This window comes from Crinia signifera, chromosome 3 (assembly GCF_055691185.1).
Source record: "Crinia signifera chromosome 3, ASM5569118v1, whole genome shotgun sequence".
NCBI classification, from domain to species: domain Eukaryota; kingdom Metazoa; phylum Chordata; class Amphibia; order Anura; family Myobatrachidae; genus Crinia; species Crinia signifera.
Genome location: NC_139219.1, coordinates 275,047,880 through 275,071,462, shown reverse-complemented (window position 1 = coordinate 275,071,462; position 23,583 = coordinate 275,047,880). Strand labels below are relative to the sequence as shown.

Genomic DNA, 23,583 nt, shown 5'->3' with positions numbered 1-23,583 from the left:
GTGAAATAAGTTGTAGGTGTAAGCAATGACTTACCCCTTGTCTTCACATGTTATTGCCTGGCACAGCAGCGCATGCTTCGCGTTTCTCTTCATGGGGGAGATTCTCTAAACTAAAAAAGCGGTAAAAACCCAGTTATCTGGGTTTTTACTGCATTTTGGGATGCTCTAAGCATCCCCCGCCGGGTTACCGCGGTGGGGGCATGGCCAGAAAAATCTGGCCATGCCCCATAGAAGCCTATGGGCTTCTAACGCGACACCCCCCCCCCCCCTCCCCCTCACCTGTGTCCGGGCAGCACACAGCTGTGCTGCCCGGACCTGTGACCTTCTCCTCCCTGCACTATGATCATCTTCCGGGTGCAGGGAGGAGGAGGGAGCCAGCCCCCCCACACCGCAGCAGCACAGTGTCGGGTAAGGGGGGGAGGGGGAGCCGCCGGGTCCCAAAGGGACTTACCGCAAAGGACAGCTCTTAACGCAAGAGCTGTCCTTTGCCATAATTATCGCATATGTTACAGCATATGCGATAATTATATATGCGGTAGCCGGTGATAGGGGGCGGTAAGGGGTCGCGGATGTAAGAGCATCCCCCCCCCTTTGTGACTAAACGATTACCTATTCTCACAAAGATAAAGGTCGCAAATAATCTTTTCCATTTTAAAGTATGGTTATGCTATTCAGGCACGGAGCAGGGGTGCTGCTGGAGAAGTCAGGAACTTCCCCATGGAAACCTGCTCTGTGACTAGACATACTCTGTATGAATAGACCATATGTTTTACATGTAACACGTGTGCTACTGTACTTCCTTTACTGTCTGTGTTCTTCATACACTCTATAGTACTGTCCATTTACAGTGGAGCCTGAGATCTCTGACTGGGTTTTGCTATACAACTTCTGGCTATCTCTTTTTTGTTTTATTTTTAAGGACAAACTGCAATAAAGAGGAAAAAAAAAAAACTTCTGGCAAATAATTCTGTATATCTTTATTTTTCAGTGTTGAGGCAGCTGAAGTTATTTACCCCGATGGAAAGAGTTGTTTCTACCCTGTAAGGAATTCTATATTTGTCCACTTTTTGAATATGTTATAAGAGTGCCTCCCGTCCTGTGTGACATCAACCTTAAGGCTCATAAACATGGGGTGATTTTTTTCCTAGCCTACATGCTGAGCTATTTAATATAGGTGGCTAGATTGCCCATACACATGTAGTAATGTGTGGTGGGTGATCTGTGCTAACCTGTGTTCTCTGTGGTTCGAACACTGGTGATTTACATGCAGTCAAGATCTGAGCCGGTGATGTGTGGGACTGCGCATCGACGTTGCTCGGGGGCATACACACGGACTGATCCGTGTTTAATTTCTAAGTGATCTAGACCATGGGTCTTCAAACTGTGGCCCTCCAGATGTTGTGGAACTACATATCCCAGCATGCCTTGCCACAGTTTTGCTATAAGGGAGTGTTAAAACTGTGGCAAGGCATGCTGGGATATGTAGTTCCACAACATCTGGAGGGCCACAGTTTGAAGACCCATGATCTAGACAGATCGCTTAGAAAGCAGGCTTTTTATAGCCCAGTGTGTATGCCCCATTACACTATCCAGAATACTCTAGTACTAAATGTTCATATTAAAGCACTATTTTGATGACCCTAGAATGTCATTTCTTATACTGACAGAAATCATGGCTGTGTAAGATTTGGTGCTGGTCCCTTCGGTCAGGGCACACTGCTTACACCAGTGAACACCACTCGCTTTGCGTTCCAGGTGTATATATGCTTCCCCAGGTGCACGGCATCCATTGTCTACTAAACATATGGGACTGCACTTTCGCAACTGAGCCGGAATGTTTGCTTAATTTCTCCCAATATTGGGACATTGCCCTTTTGATTTACTCTTTCTCTCCAAGTTACACTTTTGGTTATATTGGCAGGCAGAAATGTAATGCCCATTTTTTTGTATGACTTATTCTGTGACCAGTTTCCCTTTTTTATGTACTGTCTGAGTTGTATATTTTTTTTGTTATTGAATTTGTATTTTCTATACTTTTATATCCTGTATATATTTCTTAGTTTGCACATTATTCTGTTATTAGGTTTTATTTGGCATTCTTCTATATACTGGCAAAACCTCAGCCAGTTTAGTGATATGACTCAGGTGTGTGAAAGGGAGGGGGTAATACTGAGTCTACACATGTAGATATTTGTGCCAGAGATTTACCATGGGAGATTCAACATGAAAGTGCCAGTGATGTGCACAGTGATTAAGCATTGGGGGATTTAAGTTAAGCAAGTTAACACTGATCGCTATCGCTCTCTACAAGAAACGTGGGTGATGTACAGTCTCTTGTTTAGCGATATGACTAGATATATCCAGCAGGCTGGTTATACATCTCCCGCGATAGGGACACGCGGGGCCGCGCATCGCTATCGCTATGAGCCCTACACACACAGCGATTTTGTATTTTAATGTCTATTCAGTGTAGTTAAGTCAGATTGCTTAGAAAAATGGTTTATTATCGCTATGTGTGTAGGCCCCAAAAGAAAATAATACATTGTTTCCCCTAGCACACTGAATATCCATAACCAGATTTAAAGACCACATGATGATAGAATTCAGAGATCTTGGTTACCCATGTATTTGCAAATATATGTAAGCCCCCAAGCCGTCCGCCAATGAGTACTGGGGAGTCCTTTTTGCTATAAGTGTGAGGCACTCCAGAAATCGGCATAAGACAGAAAGCACAGAGCTTCAAAAAGTTAGTAAGTGTAAGAAGCCAGAGCAGTGCACAAACGTGATGATGTCAATAAAATACTAAAGGAAAAGGGTTAGTGATGGGATTATTAGTAAGAGAAAAGGGTTAGTGATGGGATTATTAGTAAAAGGAAAGTGTTAGTGATGGGATTATTAGTAAGAGAAAAATTAGTGATGGGATTATTAGTAAGAGAAAAGGGTTAGTGATGGGATTATTAGTAAAAGACAAGTGTTAGTGATGGGATTATTAGTAAGAGAAAAATTAGTGATGGGATTATTAGTAAAAGGGTTAGTGATGGGATTATTAGTAAGAGAAAAGTGTTAGTGATGGGATTATTAGTAAGAGAAAAGTGTTAGTGATGGGATTATTAGTAAGAGAAAAGTGTTCTGTAGAATGTGGTAGTTTTTAGTTTGCATTCTGTATTGTTGCAGTCACTGTTGTTATATGCCAGCATGGAAACTCTTGCAGCAATAAATAACCTCAGAATTGATAAAGACTGTATTTTCTCCTGATGGTAAAAGCACTGTAATAGAACAAGGGAGGATCCTATCTAATCCTCCTCTTATAAACACTGCGTTACTGGCTGGGGAAGAGGGTACTTTCATGTGAAGTGGTTCGAAATCCCGGCGTTCAAAATTCCGACAAGGGGGGAACTGGATTGCCCCCTTGCTGGCTCGCTGTGCTCGCCACACAGCGGGCCCGGTGCCTCGCTACACTCGGCACACTAATTTATTCTCCCTCTGTGGACACCCACAGAGGGAGAAAGTGTTGGGATTCCGGCATCGGGATTTTGAACGATGGGATTCCGACCGCCGGGATTGTAACTGCATCCCCTTTCATGACCCCATCCTGAGCCTCCTATGTATACCAGGTGTGATAGCGTACCAGTGTGTGATCTGTGTGTGTTTGGTTTGCAGGAGCTGGCATACAGAACAGAGACACTCTCTGCTGAGAAAATGAACAGTAAAATTGGAATCCGGTAAGAGGAGTAGAAGTTATTTGTGCTTAGGAATAAGTTGGCAATATTATCAAATCTTTTTATTATAGTTGCTAGTCACAAACATAATGGCTTGTATGACCAGCTGGTAATTAGACAATGGTTTTGGATGCTTGGGCTGCCATCCTCCTCTGTAATATTTCTGCATCTCTAAAAATGTTAGCAAATCATTTAGAAATGAATACTTCAGCAAGTGCCCCTCTCACGTGGGAAATACATGTGTTAAATAAAAACAAGTATGCCAAAAGTACTCCAGTTAACACCAAGGGGGGATGTAATAGAGTTCTCACAAGGTTGGGGGTTCTACATTAATAGAAGGAAAGGAAAAATATCCTGGAATATATCCATCCACACTACTCCTAATATATCATCAGTTTAGAATGCACTGAGGAACATTGTGGCAGGGCTGTTCCTCCGTCACAGAGAACTAGCCCATCTTGCAGTGCACATACACCTTGGTTCTTAATCACCAATGGTCAGTCTATTCCCATATGAGTAACTGGGGGGACATTTTGCATTAAGCTGCCCTTCATACTCACTCTTGTTATAACTGGTCCGTGAATTATTAGACTAAAAATCTATCTGGCAAGTGCTCTAGAATTGATGCCAGGTACTGTAATTAGTTTATTTTTGCTATAATGCATATTATTTTATGAATTTCCTTGTGAGATGATTTATAGTCCTCCACAAAAGTCAAAGAAAATGAATTCACTGAGGCAATTTAATCCTTTATCTATTTTGACAATATCGGGAAATCTTGAAACACAGCATCTTGTTTTTATTTCTGTCCAATGAGAATAAATATTTGGGGTTTATTGTAAAGGTGCAAACACTAGATGATTTCTTAAAAGATACTCATGATATCATATCGGAATTATATTTTCGTCCAGTATGTACACCCTATAAAGGGTTTTTTTTTTTTTTTTTTTTGATCATTTGCTCCTAAGCATGGAAAACAGATACAAATTGGTCAATTTAAGGCCCATACACGCTAGAAGATATGAAAGAAGAAAGATTGGTGAACAATTTCCCTTGTGCTGATCATGAAAGATACTGTGCTTCCACACTGAACCATGGGTGCAAACAGCATGAGCAATATTGGTCCATTTTCCAGCGTTTGGGACCAAACGGTGGATTGTAATTTGATCCCAGAAATTTCTAGATTTTCATTCCAACCAACCAGATTAGAAAGATAATCTTCTAGTGTGTATGGGCTTTTAGGTCTCGGTCAAATTAGCCTAACTGCAGCTGTATGCAGTACTAGTGGTACTGGCAGACTAACAGTTAGTACTTAGCAACCCCATATTGCTGCATACATATGCAAGTCTGTGGTGAGATTGGGCCATGAGGTAGGGAAATTGTGGGTCTGTTTCTGGCATTTCAATGCTGTTGGAAGGGCAAATTACTGCTATTGCAACTAATTGGTTTCCCCAATTCTGAGAATACATCCTTGATGGTAGGCCAGCAATGCCTAGAAGGATTTACTTATGTTGCAATAAGATTCAAGACACTGAAAAGACTTGCATCTGACCGTAGTACTCTCTTGTATGTATAAAGGTTGTGTACTTTAACTATAGTTGTAACAGTACTTGTGTAGTAATCCCTGTCCCAAAGGAGGATAAGGGGTCAGTTGGGCAAAATATCTTGTGAGCTACATTAGATGGGACCAAATTGGTTGGCTCTAATGTCTCTGCTTCTTAATGATAAACAAGCCGTAAGCAATTTCGTATGCTTCGTGTTTTCAGAATGAGCTGATTTGTGTGAAATCCCAAACTCCCAGATACATCCTACATTGTTTTGCAGCTCTGCAATACAATAAATAAAGTATTTTATTGTGTTTGTAGCCAATTTTAAAAGCTTTGTAACACAGTATGCGGTCTTCATGTTTTGAATACAGAAAACTTTATTCAAGAGAAAAATTCCAAATGCTTAATATTTTTGTAGGCTGCACTTATTTGTATCCTGAAGAAGGGGCGTATATACCGAAACCGATAATAAACACTGCTTGCTTCATTTTATACTAAAGCATCTGAGGGGTGTGGATGAGCTCACAGACTATGTCTAGGTTGGTATTAAAAGGTCAACATGCGCTAGTTCGGCATTGAGAAAAGGTCGACACAATCAAAATTACCATATAGAAAAGGTCAACTCAAGCAAAACTTCAACATGAGGTTTTTTTGTGTCGATGTTGACGCCAGAGCACATAGACCCACAGTTAGTGTAGCGCGTATCCTCAGATGATAACTTCCTTCGCCGTGCTTCAGGCCAGGTGACTCGCTGCTCCCGGCACTCTTTATCATTCTCTCGAGTCTATGTGGGTGGTAAAGCATCAAAAATTCCCCAAAATGTTAATAAATCATAAAAAGCAACCTTGTGCATATCAAACTTTTGGTGTCTACTTACTGACTGTCTACCTTGACACTGTATGGGGCAGATTTATTAAGCTTGGAGAAGAGATAAACTGGAGATAAAGCGGAGAAAAGGTAAAAGGAGATAAAGCACCAGCCAATCAACTCCCAACTGTCTTTTTCAAACACAGCTGATTGGCTGGTGCTTTATCTCCTTTTACCTTTTCTCCGCTTTATCCCCAGTTTATCTCTTCTCCAAGCTTAATAACTCTGCCCCTCTGTGAGCCATCTTGATACCAGCTCCTAGTGCTGCTTTTACATTATTGACTGTATTGGGGGGGGGGGGGGGTCTTTGTTCAATAAAATCTTCACTGCTCTGCTCCCTTTTGTCATAGATTAATGTTTCATACACCTAAACCTTCCTTGATAAATTGTGTATAGGATTGTGAAAACCACATCCTATTTTGTCCTGTACTTAAGATTATTTCAAACAAACAGAAAGACGCCTACCGGGTATCTGTTATGTGAAAATGGGATGGTCTCTCTTTGTCCATGCTACTTCTGATCAGCAGCCACAAGCCTTAGGTAGAGGGTAAAGGCACAGTAGGGACGGTGGCTGAGGCAGAGTTACAGATCGGGACTGGGGTTGGAGGGGTACGAGGCACGCTTCACAGGCTGAAGTGCACATGTGACTAAGAAGCCCTTTGCATGAGGGAACATCACTCCCGTGGGCATCACGGATAGTGTAACGGTTAGCATTACTGCCTCACAGCACTAAGGTCATGGGTTCAATTCCCACCATGGTCCTAACTGTGCAGAGTTTTTATAGGGAGTAAACCCTGTACTTGCGTGGGTGTCCTCCGGATACTCCGGTTTCCTCCTGCAATCCAAAAATATACTGGTAGGCTAATTGGCTCCCAACAAAAATTTAACCCTAGAATGTCTGTGTGCATGTGGTAGGGAATATAGATTGTAAGCTCCACTGGGGCAGGGACTGATGTGAATTTTCAAATATTCTCTGTTAAGTGCTGCGGAATATGTGTGCGCTATATAAGAAACTGTAAATAAATATAACACAGCACTCAGTCTCACATTAAATGTTGGTGAAAGCGCCCTGGATTGCTGCTATGTGTATATCTCTAGGGGTCACTACACTCCCACCAATACCATATACAAACAAAAAATGAAAAATACACTTCAGCGCTATCCAACAATAAGGTGAAATCCTTTTTTTGATATTGATTGTAATCGCAATGGACCTGATATTTTCACAGTGGAATGTAAGGACTCCTACTGACCTCTATAGGGGTCCCTATGTTCACATAAAGGTATCTTTATGTATATCACCCGGGAAAATTCTTCTTCACTACACAAGTTCCTGAGGTATGGAATCACTCCGCTACTGACCTGTATATAAGGCCCTATTTGCACATAAAGGTATCTTTATGGCGGAGTCCCCAACTTCTGTATCACTCGGCAATCAATTTCCATAAACCATATGCACACCAGAAGCCACGTGGATCAACACTCACCCCAATAAGAGGCCCTATTTTCACCAAAAGGTTTCTTTGGTCTTTTTTTCTTTCTCCAGTAATAGAGGATGTCATCAACCAAGATGCTCCGTACAAAAGATATTTTATTTCAGGTACATATTCAGAATAAAAGCAGACAATAAAACTATATTAAAAGTTTGAGACCATTTGCTATTTTCATCTAGCAAACACCTTTTTCCTGTTCTGGATGCAGGAGGGGAGTGTGAAATTTCTGGTCCCACACGTCAGTGTACAACTTGTGTAGTGAAGAAGAATTTTCCCTGGTGATATACATAAAGATACCTTTATGTGAACATAGGGACCCCTATAGAGGTCAGTAGTTGCCCCAGCAGTGCTCCAGTGTAGCCCCACCCCCATAGTTACATAAGGAGAGTAAGCAGTAGTGGGTGGATGCAGCTGCATGTGATTCCACCCCCCCCCCCCCCCCCATCTACTGCAGTGCCACTCTTGGCCATTATGTGGCACTGTAAAGCCCTACTATTTTCCTCTGACTGACTTGATAAAATTGCTGCTACTTGTCCCCTTTTAGTCATAGATTAATGTTTCATACATCAACACCTTTTGTCTGCAAATTCTCTAGAAAATTGTGAAAACCGCATCAAAATCCATCCAGCGGTTCTCAAGAGTAGCCAAACGGACAGTCAAATTTTGTGTATTATACATACATATTCTGTATATTTTACTCTACAAAGTGCTCTGTATGTGAATTTATATCATGGATTACTTCTGCCATCAGGGAGACACCGACTAACCTGGCCAAGCTACTTACCCGAATGTGTCTGAAATCACATGTAATGGAAGATAAAGAGCAACTCGAGATTGAGATTCCTCCAACCAGAGCAGACATCATTCACGCCTGTGACATTGTAGAGGATGCAGCTGTAGCCTTTGGTTTCAATAACATCCCAATGACCATCCCTAAAACATACACCATCGCTAACCAGGTGAGTGGATCCTCTTTGTATATAACGCTTTACCAATGTACTGTATGCAAGTAATAGCGTGTCGTGATCAATGTTCCCTCTAATGTTACGAAGGCTGTGTGCGGCAAAAGATTTTGGCTGTGCAACTTTGGAAGGAAATTAAAAATTTTGTGCGTCACTTATATATAACTGGGAAATGACGTTCAGCATTTGTGTTAACTTTACTTCAAAATGATATTAAACATTCCAAACATTCAAAACACAGCACACAATGTAGTTAATGGGTAAAACAGACATTAATTGAGTCCATAACTGAAAAAAGGACCACTGCTGCTTTGTGCGCTCTGTTGTAATGTCTGTGCGCATGCTCGTCGAGTTGTGTGCGCGCGCACACGCGCACAGCTTAGAGGGAACACTGGTCGTGATGGCAGAAAACATTGCACTAATCCTATAAATGCAATGTCAACCATTGGGGTGCTACCATGTAAATCACTGCCAATGATGGCAGATGCCATGAATACACCACTAGTGTCTTCACCTCCTGCCATGTAAACATCAAATTTTCTCTTCTAAACAGATTGCTCGTTGCCATACTGTGCTGAGGTAGAATTATTTTGTGCATTTCCAAAGTCTTTATATTACTTTGTGGTTTGGTTGGTCTCTTTTTTTTGATGTGTGTCACATGTGGTGTATTGCCAGGATTGTACAGGTTACGGAACACTGATGATATCGTTGTGCTGCACACAGCAGAGCAGCACGAGACCATATTAGTCTCCTGGACTGTCCTAGCTCAGTGTATGCACTGATTGCAGAGGAGGAACTATCCTACAACTTGGGATGTGCTGTGTACATATCCCAGTTGCTATTGAATAAATGGGCTTAACCACCTATTGGATTACGAACAAAGAAGAAAAAAGAAATCAGTTTAACTAGGACGCACTCCTCATTCTCATAGTCTCTTGGGACCTAAAAAACAAACCTACTTAGAACTAGGTATAATATTTTATTGGTATAGATTCTTAATAACTAGCAGGCCATCATTTAATGTTCACAATACTAAATTTTATTTATTATATTTGGCCTGCTAGTTATTAAGAATCTATACCAATAAAATATACACCTAGTTCTAGGTATGTTGGTTTTTTAAGTCCCAAGAGACTATGTGGATGAGGAGTGCGTCCTAGTTTAAATGATTTCTTTTTTCTTCTTTGTTCGTATTGCATAATAGTGAATCAGTAGAGAGCACCCTAGCTAGTAAGGAAATATATTTGGATAAGATTCCTTTCAGGCGGGTATTTATCCATCCACAGATACATCATTTTTACCCATTATATGGTGCGGGTCTCCCACCCTTTCTTTCTCCACCTATTGGATTAAAGGCTCCCATACACTTATGCGACTACGCATTTGATTTTTCCCGATGTCAAACACATCCGATTTGGCTACTTTTCACCCGATTTCTCAGCCCAATCCGTCTGAATCTGGTGAAAAGTGGCCAAATTGTACAATGCATGGCCACCTTTAGGTGACTAGTCTCCTGAATTGGAACAAAACAACAAGATAATGTCGGGATTGCTTATATTCCTTTTATATGAATTCTTTATTCTCCTACGATTTATGGACTAGGATGGGACCTCTTTCCAGAATTGCCGTGTGCTTTTTTTCTTAATAAACAATTTATTTTTTCCAAATAAATGTTACATAATCTATGACCAAGTCTTTACAGATGCTGCATTTTTCTTTATCGGTCAGAAAATCAAGCCATTTGGCAGCATACCAGCTTAACCGAACGATGGCCGTTCACGTTACACTGTTGAGCATAACGTGTTGCTCACTGTGCCTACTAGTCAGTGCCGTATTCATCACAACTGTTATAGAAATGTTCTTAGTGTCATCATTAATCAGTCACAGCTGTCGTCACATAGACCACAGCTACAAGTGACATTTTATCTGTGAATTCTAAACCCTTTCAGAGCTAAGCTACATGTCTATTACAGCAGTTTAAAGGATTTAGTGATCTATTATTTTTATTTTTTACTTTGGGTCTGTTTTTTAGTTGCACACTCTTCACACAGTTGAGTACTTATCGTTGGTCTGCACAATGCATGTGAGCTGTAATGGAATTTTGATTGTGAACACACACCTAAAATGCTAACTACTCCTCACATCTATTAGGTGAAGTGGTGCCACCACTGACCACTAGAGGCCACTCAAAGGACCAAATGGCTCTTTTGTGTGCTAAAAGATATCACAACAGAAAATGAAAGCAATTTTTGCAGGGACACGGATCTGCTTCAATCTTGATGGATATGGACAGAAGGAGCTGTGAAGACAGAGCTTGGTGGTAGGAGACAGTAGGGACTGGGGTGGGGTGATGATTTGTGGGCTAAAAGCTGTCACAGCTCAAAGAGAGAGTACATTGCAGAAGCTGTCATTTTGATGGACTTTTAACTAGTTGAGTATTAATTTGCATACAATTGGCAGGAAGCAACAGGAAACTGGTAGTGACTGTAAAAATGCAGGTGTGCCCAGGTGGCTTTCTGGTGTGTTGGAGATTCCATGTGTAGATAAGTTCTCCAGCGTCTCAGTTATAGCGCTAATACTGTATGACCATGCACAGGGGGGTATTCAATTACCGGCTGCCCAGGGCCAGTGTAAGGTATCTTAGCACCCTAGGCAAATACTTTGAAACACTCCCCCCCCCACTACAACTAGTCAGACATACTGTATGTACACCTACACCCTTCACCTATAACAGAAGACACAGTCACCCCCACAATAGACAGACAGCAGAGAGACCATCATAACCCCCCCTAGGCAAAAAACACCATATAAACAGACATCGCAGGCATCAAATGTATACCCCCCACCCCCACATACGCAGATATAAAATTTGTAGCTCACACCACCCCACACCATAGGCATCATATTCAATATTCATTGTCCCCCAGCACCCCCCAAAGACAGACTGGATGTCTGAAGTATGCCTTACCCAACAGGAAGACATAGCAAGCATCACATTGATCCCCCCCCCCCCCAAAGGAAGACATTACATTCATCCCACCCCCACCCATAGAAAGATATCCAAGGCATCGCAGTCATCCCCAGCAGCAAGTCATGGTGGTAGGCATTACTTTGAGTCCCCTCCTGCCCACCCCATCCTATAGGCAGACATTGGAGGCACAAACACCATTACACACACACCCCAGCTCATGGATACACAAGCTCCCTGCCACTTTACCTTGCACCATAGAGAAATCTGTGTCAGTGGCTGAAGAGAGCGCCGCTACCAATGCACTTCTCTCCTCTCAGGCGAGAACAGCCTGAGAGGATCTGCTCCCCTCACCTGCCAGCGGCTGCTTCTCTGAACATCAGCTGCGCAGAGGGGAGTCACAGGCACTACCACTGAGCACCGAAGTCGAAACAGAATGAAGGCAGGGCACGGCGGTTTCTAGGTACTCGGCAATGGCCTGGCGGGTGCCAACTGCGACCAAACCTGCTCCACTGGGGTACTGTGCTACTCGCAGCTACTACCTAGCTCCAGGGGCGGGGGTTGCTGTACGCGGCCAAGCCTGCCTGCTCCCCTCAGGGAGTTCTTCCCAGCTACACGGGGGAGAGGTGCCACCAGCTCCAGGGGTGGGCGTGCTACCCATGGGCGCTAACCTGCTGCACGGAGAGGGGAGGCAGGGTGGTTGCCCCGTGCCGGCTGGAATGATTAATGGGGTGGGGGGGAGGCTGCTTCTTTCCTGCTCCTTGCAGCCCTCCAGTGGCCAGTGCCCTAGGCAAATGCCTAATGCTGCCTAGTGGTGGCGCTGGCCCTGTGGCTGCCCAGGTGAGTTATCATTGTATCCTTTGGTTGGGTAGCCTATGTCCTGGGGTGTTAAATTTGTCACATGCCAATAGTCATACTTCCCACCTGCCTCTGTCCCCCCAGTGAACACAACAATTAGGGACAATTCCCCTGTATAGGCTTTCACTAGCTGGCTTATACCCCTTTCCCACTAACGCTCTTAAACGGTAAATTGCCATTATTTTAAAATCCTTTTTAAACGGGTAGAGCTGCAGTGGGAAAGCTCCAGGGTGCTTTACCCATTTAACAAATTTCGGTATTTGTTAAACGGGTAAAAAGCAGTGTCCTTCCTGTTTTTAGAGCCTTTTTGGGGGGGTAGTGAGAAATGTCCTTAAACAGTGTTTAAGATCCCTCACTGGTCCTCCCCCTTCCCTGGTACCTGGCCTACAAACCCCTCCTCCGCTCCTGCCCTGCACCCCCCCCCCCTCCCCTGGTAACTGTCAGCTTGCAGCAGTCTGGGCAGTGTGTGGCAGCTAATATGCCCGCCCTTCATGATAATTGGTGCATTTGTATAAGGCAAGAAATGTGGTCATTGTATATAATGTCAAAGCCCCGTCCCCTCGTCTCCTGTCAGCAGTGCCAATGTTCTTATACAAAATAATAAACAATCAAGCAACAAAATGTACATTAGTACAAAGAAAATTGTACAAGCGTTTATATATGTACTGCAAGGTGCGATTCTAAAATATAATTGCTACAGTAAATTACAGGGTGAATATTTAAGAAGTACTATTTTATTTGTGGCATACTATTAATCTGGTATTTTATCATACAGAGTAGATGTGTTGAAGGGATGTTTAACTTTATTTTATATGTAAGCCATACAAATACTGTATGTCTCCCTGGGGTCTATGTATACCAGGCAGCAGGGGGCCCCACTTGTCTGCTGCTGTGAATAAAGCCATACTCCAGCACTGGAGTTCTTCCAACCCTCCTAAGTTCTCTCTATTTCAAGAAGGCATTTGTTGTTTTTCATTTTTAAAACAGATTGGCTGGCGGCCTTATTGCATAAAATTAGGCTAGAGTTCAGAATGTTTTCAAACTATGGGAAAGCTTTGTGGACATCCTGCCAACATCCACACTGTTGCAGGTTAAATCCGGTTTTCAATGTACGGGTTTGTATGACACCAGAATTTTGCTGTAGGATGAGCCTATTCAGTTATAATTGACTTGGTTTTTATTAATGTCCTATGTGTAGGTTAGAGGTGTTCCCTTGAAGGATGGTGTTGTGTTCCCTCCTTTCTTTAACCCCTTACCGACGCAGCCTGTTTTTGCCTTCCTGACAGAGCCCTTTTTTTCAAATCTGACATGTATCACTTAAGTGGGGATAACTTTTTTTTGCTTTTACTTATCCCAGTGATTTTGAGATTGTTTTCTCGTGACACATTGTACTTCAAGTTAGTGGTAAATTTTGGTCGATACAGTCTGTGTTTTTTTGTGAAAAATACCAAAATGTCGTAAAAAAAATTTCTGCTTGTGAGACAAATAATCATACCACTCAAAATAGTTAATAACTAACATAGACCATATCTATACTTTATGTTTCCATCATTATTTCAACCTCCTTTTAATTTTTTTGGACACTAGGAGGCTTAAAATATGAATAGCAAATTCTCAAATTTTCAAGAAAATTTTAAACACTGATTTTTTTAGGGACCAGTTCAGTTCTGATGTGACTTTGAGGGACTTGTATGTTAGACACCCCCATAAATGATGCCATTTCAAAAACTGCACCCCTGACAGTATTCAAAACAGCATTTTGGAAGTTTGTTAACCCTTGAGGTGTTTCACAGGAATTAAAACAAAGTGTAGGTGAAATTTCAAAATTTATTTCTTTTTGCAGATTTTCAATTTTAATACATTTTTCTAAGGAACACAGTAGATTTTACTAGAGAAATGTGACTAAAAATTGATTCCCCCAATTCTTTTGTTTTCATAAATATCCTATATGTGGCCCTAGTGTGCACGTTGACCAAACCACAGGCTTCATAATAGGAGCACCTACTTGATTTTGGAGCCTCCTTTTTATGAGATTATTTTTTAGGCACCATGTAGGTTTCTAGTCACCATAAGATGCTAAAAGTTAGGAACCCCCCCACAAGTGACCCCATTTTGCAAACTACACCCCTCAGGGAATTCATCTAGGGGTATAGTGTACATTTCAAACCCCCAGGGGTTTCACCAATTTTGGTACAACTGGGATGTGAAAATGAAAAATTACATTTTTTTTTACACAAAAATGCAGTTCTGGTTCAAAATTTTTCATTTTCACAAGGAATGAAGGAGACAAAGCACCCCAAAATCTGTGCCCCAATTTCTCCCGAGTACGGCAATGCCTCATATGTGACCAAAAAATACCATTTGGGTGCATGGCAGGACTCAGAAGGGAAGGAGTGATATTTGGATTTTGCAGCACAGATTCTGGTGGAATGAATGGTGGGTGCTATGTCGCATTAGCAAGACCCCCGAAGCCCGGTGAAATGATGAACCTAATAATCCATAGATGTGTGGTATATTTTAAAGCACTCCTTCATACATAGGCCGGGTTTGTCGGGGCAAGTTTCACAGTGGAAAATAGTTTGCTTTCGTATTCCCTTTTTATAGCAAACTTTGCACCTTTTTTGTATCCTGCCCTTTTTTCCAGTGGAGGGGATTTCGTTAGGAAAATGCTGCCCTGATACAATACGGGGGCCAGTACTAGAAGTACTGGGGCCAGTACTAGAAGTACTGGGGCCCTCTGCCTGCTGGTTCCCAAATATTAGGCCCTTTATGACTTCCTCTTGAAAGTGCATAAATGTCCCCGTCTGGCTGGTAGAACGGAATAGTACGTAAGCGTTATACAGTGCCATCTGGATGATATACACGGCCAGCTTCTTATACCATATTTTTGTTTTCCGCAGGGCACTGTACGGCTTCAGTACCTGATCTGAAAGATCCACTCCGCCCATGTACTTATTGTAATCTAGGATACAAATAGGTTTTGAGGTGTGGGTACTGGTACCTCGTACAGGGACGGAGGTGGTACTGTCTCCGTGAATTGTTGTCAGTATAAGGACATCCCTCTTGTCCTTATATTTGACCAACAACATATTTTCGGTGCATATTCCCCTGCTTTCACCCTTTCTCAGTAATTGGGCAACGTGCGTTTTTGGGAGGCCTCTTTGGTTCTTGCGCACAGTACCGCAAGCTGCTGTACCTCTTGAACCAAGGGCCTTAAACAGGGGGATGCTGGTGTAAAAGTTATCCACATAGAGGTGATAACCCTTATCCAGGAAGGGGTGCACTAAATCCCAGACAATCTTTCCACTAACACCTACGAGGGAGGGGGGGCATTCTGGCGGTTCAATTCTTGTGTCCTTCCCTTCATATACCCTAAACCTGTGGGTGTACACTGAGGTACTTTCGCACAGCTTATACATTTTTATGCCATACCTTGCCCTCTTATTGGGAAGGTACTGGCGGAATTTAACCCTTCCTTTAAAATGTATAAGTGACTCGTCTACACAAATGAATTTTTGGGGGATGTACATCTCAGCAAATTTGGCGCTGAAATGATCAATGACCGGCCTGACTTTGAATAGCCGGTCAAAGGTGGGATCATCTCTGGGTGGGCACTGTGCATTATCGTTGTAATGCAAAAATTTAAGGATCGTCTCAAAACGAGTCCGGGTCATGGCCATACGATGAAGTGGGGTGCTGTACAGAACATCTGTACTCCAATATTGCCTAATTTCTGGCTTTTTAACTATGCCCATATGTAACACCAGACCCCAAAACGTCATTATCTCTACTGCATCTACAGGGGTCCACCTAGCAAATGATGACGTGGGGTTTTGGGCAATAAACTGCTGGGCATATAAATTACTTTGGTCCACCATTAAATTTATAAAATCATCAGAGAAAAAGACTTTGAAAAAGTCAATTTCTTTGAGGCCTGTACTATCAAATTGGATTCCTGGGTTGGCCAAAAACTCAGGAACCTGGGGCTCAAAATTGTCTGGTGGTGGGGTCCATACGAGATCAATCATTGGGGGGGGGGGGGTCTCAGCTGCTCTACGGGGGCGTCTTTGAGGGGGTCCCTCAGCACTAGAGGAGGAAGAGGAGCTTAAGACAAATGCCAATTCATCTCTTACTTCACTGGCTGTGTCAGTGTCAGAGGCAAGAAGGGCATATGCCTCCTCCGCTGAAAACAGTCTTTGCGATGATTGGGACATTTTTATTATTTTTAAGTGTAGTGTTTCAACACGTGTATAGTGTAGGGGGGGGTACAAACTTTATTTCAACACGGGGATATGTAGTGTGTATGTAGTGCTTTAACACGTGTAAGAAAAAAAAAAAAGCTCCTGCGCCAAAAATTGAGCACAGATGTTGGTCAGTAACGTCCGTCACTGATCAGCGCTCAGCGGGCACAGGACACCCACAAAAGCACCGTGGGTGTAAAAACAATTTAAAAAAAAAACCCCACAGCACTCTCCAAAAAAAAAAAATTAAAAATAACTGCTGAGTCAAAGGCAACAGAAATTTGATCAAAAAAAAAAAATTAGTTCAACCCTGTGCCAAAAATGCTGATCAGTGATGTACATCACTGATCAGCGCTCAACGGGCACAGGACACCCACAAAAGCACCGTGGGTGTAAAAACAATAAAAAAAAAAAAACCCACAGCACTCTCCAAAAAAAAACAACTGGTGATCAGTGATGCAACACTGATTAGCAGTGAGGGGCAGCAGGCACACAACTGTGGGTGCAACCTGACAGGGTATATATATAAAAAAAAATAACCCTGCACCCCAAAAAAGGTGCTGATCAGTTAGTTTATACTGATCAGCACAAAAGGGGGGCAGCAGGGGGCAGCAGATACAAAATTATAGCACACAATATATATATCTCTGACACAATGACGCTGCAGCAGCAGCACAAGCAGACAGGAAGCAAGAGCAACCAGGAAGCAACCAGGAAGCACCAATAGCTGGCAGCACGGATGCCACCAACGCTGATCAGGTCAGTATAGGGCACAGATGGGCACGGAGACCGCTCTGCACGCTGTTCCTGACCGGAATGGCGGCTGCAGGGCTGTCTCTGTTACCTCATTTGAGGTGTATTGGCGGTGATTGGTCCGTCGGTCCGACGGACCAATCACAGCCTTTGGGGGCAGGTGGGGTGAGGTGGGGTGACCACCAGTGACACCCTTACACCCCGTGGTGATTGGTGCTGTACTTAACAGCACCAATCACCACCGATCCCTGTGTCACCGGCGAACGTTATTCGCCGGTACACAGAAAACGCTGTAATTGGCTGTTCACATTGAACAGCCAATCACAGCGATCGCCGATGGGTGGGGGCATCGCTGCCCTCCCTGGGCAATGAGGGAAGATGTCTGCTGTCAAGGACAGCAGACATCGTCCCTCTGTCAGCGCGTCTATAGACGCGGTGACAGTTAAATGGCATGACGTACATTTATGCCATGTGTCGGGAAGTACGTCCCGACCATGACGTAAATGTACGTCAAATGTCGGGAAGGGGTTAAAGTTTATCTCATATTTATTATTTTCTTGGTTATGTATTTTTATTTTCTCCAATTTGTATTAATGAAAAGTTTCTTCGTTGTTGAATCAGCAATCGTAATTTGTCCCAAATGAATCAAAATACACAAACTATATATAGGGATATAACAAATAGAACATACCCTCTAATCAAAGATTGAACTTGATGGACGAAAGTCTTTTTTTTTTTTTTTTTTTTTAAGCCTAAACTACTATGTAACTAAGCAATTATCCCTTTTTTTCGGCTGGCCATGTTATTCCTTGCTCTTTTTTTTTTTTTCTTGCTCTTATAATACTGGCAACTGTACTCTTTAAAGCTGGTCATACATTTGTCCGATTTGGCCGCTTTTCACCCGATTCTAGGAAGGTCCTCGGTGGCTCCAGAGTGATTGGCTGCGACTTCTACAGGGGAGAGGTCGCAGTAGTGTATCGGAGGCTTAACTTTGGGATAGGTGTAATAAAAATGTTTTAATTAAAAAAAAAAAAAAAAATGTGGGTATGTCCCCATACTACTCAATGCATGCCTCTATGTACACCTAACCGGTGCTTATTGTTTTGTTTTTCCTTAGTTTCCAATTAATAAACTGACAGAATTATTGCGTCAGGACCTGGCCGCAGCTGGATTTACAGAAGCCCTGACCTTCGCCTTGGTATGCAGGGATATATAGTTTGGCTATCATCTTTTCTGCCATTTTGGCATTTAGGATCAGATGTATTAAGCCTGGTAAAGTGATAAAGTGGTGTTGAAGCATTTATAAAGTGTAAAGGGTCCCATACTTGGTACAATTGCTGGGTGCAATGAGATGCGTGCTCCCATCACACATCTCATCGCACAGCACAAAAAGTACGTGCTGCACATACTTTTTGTACTAGATCTCATCTCATTGCACTGCAAAACCTATGCGATGGGATGCAATCTAGTCCAAATTGTATACAATAACTGTACCGTGTATGGGCACCTTAAGAAGATAACTCACCAGCCCAATCAACTCTTTACTGTCATTTTTCAAACACAGATGATTGACTGGTGCGTTATCAACTTTCTCTTTATCACTTTACCAGGCTTAATACCTCAATGTCTGACCCTCTTATTCATGTGTTGTAACTGCAGTGCTCGATTGAAGATATTGCTGATAAACTGGGAATCCCTGTCTCCTCCACTAATGCAGCGCACATTGCAAATCCCAAGACGACGGAGTTCCAGGTCAGTCATCTTATGATCCTTAACACTTCCATTGCTGAAGGGATTTCTCACCCACGTGCTGAGCCTGGTTTTACACTTTTTGCATTGGCCACATTTCAACATTAATATCCATATATTTTTATGTTGAATCCACAGAAATTATGTATTTTTTTTATTATTATTTTTTGGAGAGGTTTTCTTTTGAAGACTTGGTGCTAGATTTACTAACCCAAGGCTTTTCTAAGCTGTTATTTCTTGTGGGTTTGGTCTTTTTGCTCCATCTAACATGAAAAAAATCTACCCAGAATGACCAAAATATTTGTTCTCTTTATTATTGATCAGTGTTCTACCAACACTATATATTTTTCGGGCGATCTGCCTGGCAAAATATCTCTGCTGTCTGGCAGTTATATGGCCTAAAGACACTCCGCACCGATGGAAACGTCAGCTCAGTGCGGCTCCGAAGTGAAAAATGACAGTAGCTGTTTGTTTATCACTTTTTGAAGCTTGGTGCATTTGGCCCTAAGTGAGATGGGAGGGTTGTAAGATGGACTGCTGATTACCTGCTGTGGTAAGGTTTCGTCTGTACCCCCTCCCAGTTTGCACCCCTCCTCTGCCTGCCGCATAATGTTGTCCAGCAAGAAAATATTCTGGGAAGATTTTTCAAGAAAGTACACCAGCAGCACATGCGAGTTCTTAAGGGTTATTTCTTCACCATTAATCTACACCATGGTGTGTCAAGATGTAGTGTGTGTGTGTGTGTGTGTATGATTTTTTTTTTTTATATAGATAATAGATTATATATTCTGTCATAAATACATTCTGTTACCAAACCTCTGACCTTGTATAATATTGATCAGGTGGCTCGCACGACCTTACTGCCTGGCTTGCTGAAGACTATTGCTGCCAACCGCAAGATGCCTCTTCCCATAAAGTTGTTTGAGATCTCCGATGTGGTAACAAAGGACCCCACTCGAGGTAAATACTAGGCAATACCAGATTGATTACACAAGCTATAAAATGGGAGCTGCTCAGTCAGATATGTAATGCTTCTCAGGTGCATGAAAGAAGTAGTTATACTAAACAAGAAACAGGAGAAAAGTTTTCCACCAGGACACAAAGTAACAGCAATAATACTTGAACAGTTCATGAAAATTCAGGGATCTTGGTTGCATATATTTGCAAGGATGTGGATAAAGTCACCAGGTGATATCAAGGCTTCTCTTATACCTCTTTTACACCGCCGAAAAATCCGGGTCAGCAGCGGGTCAGACCCGGATCATCGGCGGTGTAAATGGAGTATATCTGTGTCCATTTACACGGGTCCTCTACCCAGGTCCTGACCTGGGTAGAACCCGAATAGGACCCGTGTAAAGGCCGGCGTAAATGGTCCAGCTGCTGTCCCCAGGTGCTGGGAGAAGGGGGTTGTCTGCGGCTGCTGAGGGGAAGTGGGGGTACCTGTCAGCCTGAGGTCGCAGCCGGAGGGGATGATGTGCGCCGCTGCTGCTGTACCTCCCCCCGCAGCCGCGAAGTTCCTGCGGCGAATGGACAGTCAGCATCGGGGGTCCCTCCGGTGCATGGGAACTAGTGTAAAAGGGGTGTTAGTAATACCTCTGAGGTACAGCTCCAGCTATGCAACTCCATATATAACTGTGAAAAGCTGAGCAATATAAATCTCTAGGAGCCAGGCAGTTTCATCCATTGGCTGCACGAACATTCTGACCAGCTAAACCTGAATCTTATTCATTACAAGATATATGAAAGACCTAAGACTGGGGTAGCCAACCCTAGTCCTCGAGAGCTACCAACAGTGCATGTTTTGCAGGTCTCCTCACAGAATCACAAGTGAGCTAATTAGCTCCATCTGTGTATCTTTTAAATTGTGTCAGTGATTAATGAGTGCAGCTGTGCAGCAGCTAGGTTGTCTGGAAAATGTGCACTGTTGGTAGCTCTCGAGGGCTAGGGTTGGCTACCACTGACCTAAGAGAATGTGTTTGCTGTTAGCTTCAGTGTAAAGGCCCCCTTACATTATGCGATTTGGGCGCGATTTTGCCCGATTCGGATGAATCGGGCCGTGAAATCGTCCCAAATCGCATATGGAGACATCCCCTCCGACCCTATGCGCGGCCCCGTGCGCATCGGATCGGAGACGGGAGGTCGGACGGGCTGCACATAAGATTTGTTAAATCTTATGTGCTGCCCGGAGCCGTGCTCCCCCGCAACAGGGGACCTACCAGAGCAGAGGGATCAGGCGCAGGGAGCCGGGCAGCATCAGCGGGAGCAGGGGGGGCGCAGAGTACCAGGGAGCCGGGCAGGAGAAGACGCTGCAGCAGCAGCACTTCCAAAAAAAAAAAGCCCATACAAACGCATAGGAAGCCATTGATTGGCTGAGACCTCTCTCAGCCAATGAGCGATTGGCTGAGACCTCTCTCAGCCAATCGCTCATTGGCTGAGAGAGGTCTCAGCCAATCAATGGCTTCCTATGCATTTGTATGGGGTTTTTCTTTTTTTGGAAGTGCTCGTGCCACTCGCGCTGCTGCTGCATCATCTTCTCCTGCCCGGCTCCCTGGTACTCTGTGCCGCCGCCCCCCCTGCTCCCTGCCCAGCGGCTTCTTGCCCGGCTCCCTGATTGCCCCCCTTCCCCCCCCCCCCTCCCCGCCCGCTCTCTGATTGCGTGCATATCCCCGCTGCTGTCCCCCGCTCCCATTGTCCCTGCAGCTCCCCGAGAGTTGCATGTGATAAATCGCATGCGATTTATCACATGCAAAACTTGGCACATGAAGTGCCATCGCATGTGATCCGTCCCGGGGAGCTGCTGGGACAATCGGGTCCGACTTGTCGTTATGACAAGTCGGACAAATGTAAGGGGGCCTTTAAACTCCGACCGACTTTAGAACATCAGAACAAGTATTGATTTTTTTTCCCACATAGACATAGTAAACAAACCACAGATTGCACGCCCAAAATAATAAACTACCAGCTGACCGGATATTTGAGTTCTAAATCACATTCTATTCAATAATCAACTTATTAACAACTTTTTCACATGTAGAAATAGCTTCTGCTGATTAAAATACTATATTCAGTATGTGAGTGCGTGTGAAATGCTACATTACACTGTTTATCTAGAAAAATACTATAATTTTACATTTCTTATGCCGATACAGCTGAATATAGGCATATTGTAATCAGCAGAAAAGATGTTGCAAAAAAAGATGCGATTTAATGGTCACAGAAATGACGGCCAGTGCTACAGAGGTCACATGATTTGTATAATGCAACTTGTAATGCATGGAGAATAGTGGTATTTGAGTCTGTATTATTATGGGCCTGTTTTAAAAAAAAATAAGCCGAATGGTTTATAACCTGTGTTTGTTGGTTAGCTGATTTGTTAGCGCTGTAGAGTGCTTAGGTCTGTTCATCTGTTCTTGTATAGGATCATATAGAAGTACAATGTAGACCAAATATGTGTTTTAGGTTCCCCCCATTTGTGTGTCAGGTTGTGGTTTACTTGTATGTATATGTACCAAACACACAGGAAGATAGAATCTAATGTACACAGATAAATTGGTCTACACTGTATTTATAGACATTCTGCAGTTCAGATTTCTTTATTATACCATAATGGATAACAAGCTCAAAGTAGTGTCCAATTTGTCAATTCTATTTCATTCATTTGGCTAATAACTAGTGATGAGCGGGTCCGGATCTCCGAGATCCGGATCCACACGGACGTCCTGAATCCGAATCCGGATCCAGGACGTCCGCGGACTCCCGCGCAGGCCCGGAGCCGAAATCGAGGCCCGACGTCACATTGGTGACGTCGGATTCTCGCGAGATCCGGATTACATAAAAGCCGGGACCCGCCGCCGCCATCTTCATTCTGTGGGGCGACGCAGAGCAGGCAGCAGTGCTGCCAGAGAGGGGGGTTTTATTTATTGCTCCGTGAGGGGGGTTTGCTGGAGCGTTGTGTGTGTCACTGTGCTGCTTGCTGCTAAAGAGCTGCAAGTACAGAGGGGGTTTAATCATTTTTATTGTGCTGCTGGAGAGTGATTTTTTTTTCTATATTGCTGTAGCCTGCTCATCTGTAATTTGTGTCACTGCTGCTGCTACAGAATACTACAGACAGAGGGGGGTTTATTGTACTGCCGCAGAGGGGGTTTTCTTTCTTTATTGCTATAGCCTGCTCATCTCTAATTGTGTCACTGCTGCTGCTAGCCTGCTACAGAATACTACAGACAGAGGGGGGTTTAATAATTTTTATTGTGCTGCCAGAGAGGGTTTTTGTGCTGCCTGGCTACCTGTTATATGGTTGTAAACACCTACCAGGCAGTCACCTCTGTTGTTGCCAGTGCCACTACCTTGTACCTACCTCTCAGAGTATATAAAAAAAAATAAAAAAAAATTAAAAATATATAAAAATATAAAAAAAAATAATTAAGTT

At 43.2% G+C, this 23,583-nt stretch overlaps 1 protein-coding gene across 1 annotated transcript in view; it reads left to right on the top strand.

The window, feature by feature from the left end:
• FARSB (phenylalanyl-tRNA synthetase subunit beta) overlaps nucleotides 1-23,583 on the top strand; it is a 64,984-nt gene that overhangs the window by 7,297 nt on the left and 34,104 nt on the right. The window contains exons 10-15 of the mRNA XM_083178074.1: nucleotides 989-1,040; nucleotides 3,661-3,722; nucleotides 8,378-8,585; nucleotides 18,526-18,606; nucleotides 19,068-19,160; nucleotides 20,000-20,117. Of these exons, the coding sequence (XP_083034200.1) occupies nucleotides 989-1,040; nucleotides 3,661-3,722; nucleotides 8,378-8,585; nucleotides 18,526-18,606; nucleotides 19,068-19,160; nucleotides 20,000-20,117 (614 nt within the window). The remainder of the gene's footprint in view (nucleotides 1-988; nucleotides 1,041-3,660; nucleotides 3,723-8,377; nucleotides 8,586-18,525; nucleotides 18,607-19,067; nucleotides 19,161-19,999; nucleotides 20,118-23,583) is intronic.